A 4,567-nucleotide genomic window follows, 5' to 3' on the forward strand; every position below is an offset into this window, starting at 1 on the left:
GGGTGGAGGGTGCCCTGGTTGGGCTGGGTGGTTTCTGTTCAGCATGGAGAGTAGAGACTCCAGGGAATTTGAGTGGGAAGGAGGCTGGGGAGGCTGAAACATGGCTCAGAAGCTGTGGTGGCTACTGAGTTAGTGCTGAGGCTTGTTTATCCAGGTGTGGGAGCTCTGGTTTGTCAGTGGAGTGGGGGCTGGGGCTGTGTTGGGGACACCTCCAGCTGGGTTTGGAGATAGAGCTGCAGACCTTGGGGTGAGGATCAGCCTGGGGCTTGCTGGGGAGGAGAGAAGTGATGAACACATCTTACAGAGCTGGCTGGTGCTGTAATGGAGTTAGTTCCTTCCTCTGAGTCATGGTGTGTGAGGGTGGGGGATAAAATGGGTAAAATCCTCTTTGAGTCCCCACTGAACCCGAGTTAGAGGTGAGCAGGGAGGGGGGACAAAAAGCTGGGTAGGGAAAACGAGCCCATCCTTGCCTTTCAGCTCTTCCTAAAGAGCCTCTTGCCCTGAGAAGCAGAGCCCTGGTGACACAGGCTGTGGGGCAGAGCCAGGGTCACCTGCCAGAGTCACCATGTCCCTGACTGATCCTTGGAGCTGTTCCACTGCCAGGAACAACACACTCCTTGCCTTAAAGTGACTCACCCTTGGGCAGGGACACCAACATTCAGCCCCAGAGATGATCCCTTGCTACAGGGTATCCCAAACTCCCTTTTTCCTCTGGGTTCCTGCTGCAGAACCTCCCAAACACTTTTCCCACCCTCCCAAGCTGCAGAAAGCCAGGCCTTAAGGAAGAGTTGGAAAACCAACCTGCTTTTTTTTTTTTTTGCTGTTTTCAGAATCTGTTTGAACTCTTTTCTTAAAAACAAAAAAAAGAAGACAATTCCTGTTGGGCACCTTTCAGCTGAAGGTCTTTGGAAGCCTCTTCATTTTGAATCCTGCCTGATCAAAAATGATCCCTTGAAAAGACAGCTCTGCTCTGACAAAGCAATGTGCATCCATAGCTGGAATTGGCAATCAGCTAATTAGGTCAGATCTTGGGACTGAAATGGTTGGACAAAGAGGAAGTGAAGCTGAGGGATCAAATGGTGGGTGGGAATAGCTAGAAGGAGCCAGAAAAAAAGAAGAGTTTTCGTTGTAATTTGGGGTAAGGGAATGGGGTTGAAAAGGGAGAGGACTGACATGCTCGGGGATGTGGGGAGAGGAAGAGTCATTTGTCTCTGATGTCACTGTTTGCAGAGCCAGCAGCAAGTCAGCCAAGGGCTCAAGATGGCTCCTGGCTGAGCAAAATGGGAGCAGGATGGCAGAAAACTGCCTGCTCTTTGTTGCAGGGAGGAATTTGGTCCTGTGAGTGGTGTGCTTCTTGTAGCTCGTTCAGGCCTTGCTGCTGCAGGAGGCTGCTGGGGAACTGGCAGGGAGAGAAGGTGGATTCCAGAGCTGGGGAACCACCCTGACCTGCACTTGGAGCTCTTCTGTCTTGTGCTCCTTGTCCCTGAGACATTGGTGGCTTTTCCTTTAAACAGCAAAGTTGCCTTGTGGGATTGGCTGTGTGGACTGGGGAGGGAGAGAGAAGGAAATGCAGCTTTCAAGTGCCAGGGAAGCAGAAAAGCCCTGAAGGTTAAAGCTGAGGGGTTTGAGTGGCTGAGGGATGAGCGGACAGAGCCTGTGGTTGTTCCTGCTCCCTGTTCCTGCTCCCCTGAGCAGCACCAACATCCAGAGAGAGGAGAGTGACTCCCCTGGCTCAGGCTGGGCCACCAGAGGCTGTCAGCTTGCAGCAGGCACAGAGCACAGGGAAGGAAGCGCAGAGAGGCAGAACAACCCAGCCCAGCAGCACCTCCAGGGCGGGGGAAGGACGCCTTGGTGTGCCCTCCGTCAGCCTGTGCCTCGGTGACATTTTAAGAGTCCCCAGCACGCTGTGCTGCCTGGGCTGTCAATGTCAGGAGGGGGAGGGGATCTTCTTCCTTGAGTGGTTTGGTTCTGCCAGTCCCTGGAATGTTTGAGCTGTCACAACAGGGAAGGTTCCCAAGGAACAGGAGCTGGCTGGGTGCCTGCTTCTTTCAGGCTCAGAGAGGAGCCCAGGTAGAAAGGGGAGGGAACTGAATCCCTTCCAGGCTGAGCTCCTGTGGTAGCCACGGACAGACCCAAACTGGTGTGTGTGGGCTGGGCTGGTCCTTTCCCAGAGCAGATGGGCTCTCCTCTCAGAAGGTCTCCTTGTCTCCAGGGTTCGAGTGATGTCCTGGCACCTGCAGTGAGCAGGCAAACATCCTTGTCCTGAGGATGTTTTGGGCTGATGGGAGGGAGGTAGAGCTGCCATGGGAGAGAGGAGCCATCAGTGGAAGGTGCTGGCAGGAGCAGGAGTGAAACCTTTTGTTTCTCATCAAAAGAGAGCTTACAAAACAGCATCCCTGCTCTCTCCATTGATCCAGTATTGTCAGCAGGCAGGAGAGCTGCAAGAAGAAGCCCAGCCTTTAATTTTATGCATGGAAAACTTCTTACCTGCTCCCCCCCTACCCCCTCCCTGCAGTTTCTTTTCCAACTGCAGCTATTTTCCCTGCTGACTTCAGGTGTTTTGTATTCTGCTTAGATCAATAGCAGTAGAACAGCAGCAGCTTTCCAGTTGTCACCAGGAAGACCCTGCTGTCAGCTACAGCTCACCCCTTTGCTGCCAGTGCAGAGCTGGGGCTGGAGAGCCTGACAAACACAAAGGAAAGCTCTGCAGTCCAGGAGTATTGATTTATTATTATTTTTTTTAATCCAGCCTGGGGGAAAAAAAAACAACCCACAAGAAACCAGTGTTTGCTCCACTGGTTGATTCCAGGAGGGAATCAAGCTGTTGGAAATGGGAAGGGAGGGTGGGGATGCAGGGAGATGTGTCCTGCTGGGGTTGTCACACTGTCCTTGCTGCCTGGCTCTGCCAGGGGAGCTGGTCCCTGGTGATAATGCTGCTTAGCAGCCTCCCAGGCAAGAGCTGGAAGAGCAAATCCTCTGCCTAATCCCCGAGACGTGCCAGGCCCACGTTCACTGCTGTCAACATTGGCCCCTCTTCCTAGATTTGTAACCATCTCTGATGTTTCTGTCAGGCTGGAACAAACCAAATCTTTTTATTTCTTCATGGCACAAAAGAAGTGTTCACAGAAACACCTCCAACCTGGGTCTGCATCTTCCATCCCAAACTAGGAGGTGTCTGTTGGAAACCCAAGCACCAAGGGGTGGCTTTGCTCTCCAGGGTGTCTGTCTTTCCTCAGATGTCTCTTTTTTTTGGGGGGGGGACTGTTTTGGGAGTTCCCTCCCCAGCAGATCCTGAGGAGTGTGGTCATGGTGAGATGTTGCCCACGCTCCTTGGTGGATGGTTCTGCTGCCTGGGAAGCAGCTGGGACAGTCAGGCCTGTCCTAAACCATGGTCTAGGCTAGGAAATGGGGGTGGGATGGGACATGATCTCTTGAAGGGTTTGGTAGACGTGAGGAAACATAGTCTGCAGCTGCTTGCTAAGCTAGTTGTGTCAAAGCCTGGGGCCTTGTAGAGAAGTTCCTGTGTCTGGAGGGTGGTTGGGCCACCTCTCCACTGGACTGTTAGCCAACCCTCCTCCTGCCATTCTGGCAGCTGCTGGCCCCTCTGAGGTGCCTCTGCTGCAGGTGGGGGTTTCCCATTCCTTGGGCTTTCCAGCTGGAATCAAATCCAGTGGGGTGTGAGGGCTGTTCTGTCCCCAGAGCAGGGAGAAAGTGGGTCAGTGTGGGAGGCTGGATTTGGCCTCCTTCTTGAGTGGGCTGGTGGGAAGCAGAAGGTGTAGGGATAAGTCTTGGATGAAGGAGAGATCTTTCAGGAGGGAAGGTGGAAGTTGGTGATGACTGTTATGAATGCTGCTCTGGCAATTAACAGGGTTTGCTAATTAAAAAGCCAGCACCTCCTTTGAGCAGGGTGCTGGGCTTGGCAGTGCTGGAGCTCCAGGGGAGGAAGAACCTGACCAAGGAGGGAGGAGAAATCCCACCTTGGAAGGGGCCAAGACTGTTTCATTAGCAGAACCCCTGGGCGTTGTGCCGTGTGCCACCCACACTGTGCTGGGGACCTGGGGAAGTGCAGCTCAAGGTCTGTGTGAGGAGGAAACGAGCAGCTTCCAGGGAAAACACGGAAGGAGGTGAAGAGGAGAGTGGGGCTGGATGTTGGGCAGAACATCCCCGCGCTGGGGCGAGGAACGTCCTCCCTGTGCTTCCCACTAGTCCAGCGAGTTGTCACTCTTGTGGTGGGTGGAAACCTGGAATAAACACGTCATTTGTTCTTCAGCTCCCTCGTGTAGTTTTGAATCGAAACTTCCCAATAAAGCCGTGGTTATTTTTTCTAACCTGATTCCTCTCTGTAAATGCTGTTCCTGCCCCTGCAGGGGGGCTGGTGGCTGTTCCCACTGCTGTGCTTTCCTGAGGGGCTCTGCTCCCTGCGGCTGAGCCGGGTCCTCACCTGGGCACGGGAGCAGCTCACGGACCTGCTGCCCCTGCCCGAGCTGCAGCAGGTGCGTGTGGAGGGGGGGAAGGAACCAGCCGGGAGGAGCTGGGAAACACCCCCAGGCCCTTCTGCACCGAGCGA

General features: G+C 54.1%; 1 protein-coding gene across 1 annotated transcript in view; it reads left to right on the plus strand.

Moving 5' to 3' along the window:
* The first annotated feature begins 1,291 nt into the window (after window positions 1-1,291).
* Window positions 1,292-4,567, plus strand: part of TMEM222 (transmembrane protein 222) — an 8,182-nt gene continuing 4,906 nt past the window's right edge. The window contains exon 1 of the mRNA XM_010003700.1: window positions 1,292-1,338. Coding sequence (XP_010002002.1) covers window positions 1,292-1,338 — 47 coding nt within the window. The remainder of the gene's footprint in view (window positions 1,339-4,567) is intronic.

The sequence above is a fragment of the Chaetura pelagica genome, unplaced genomic scaffold, assembly GCF_000747805.2.
Source record: "Chaetura pelagica isolate M959 unplaced genomic scaffold, ChaPel_1.0 scaffold698, whole genome shotgun sequence".
Classification (NCBI taxonomy): Eukaryota; Metazoa; Chordata; class Aves; order Apodiformes; family Apodidae; genus Chaetura; species Chaetura pelagica.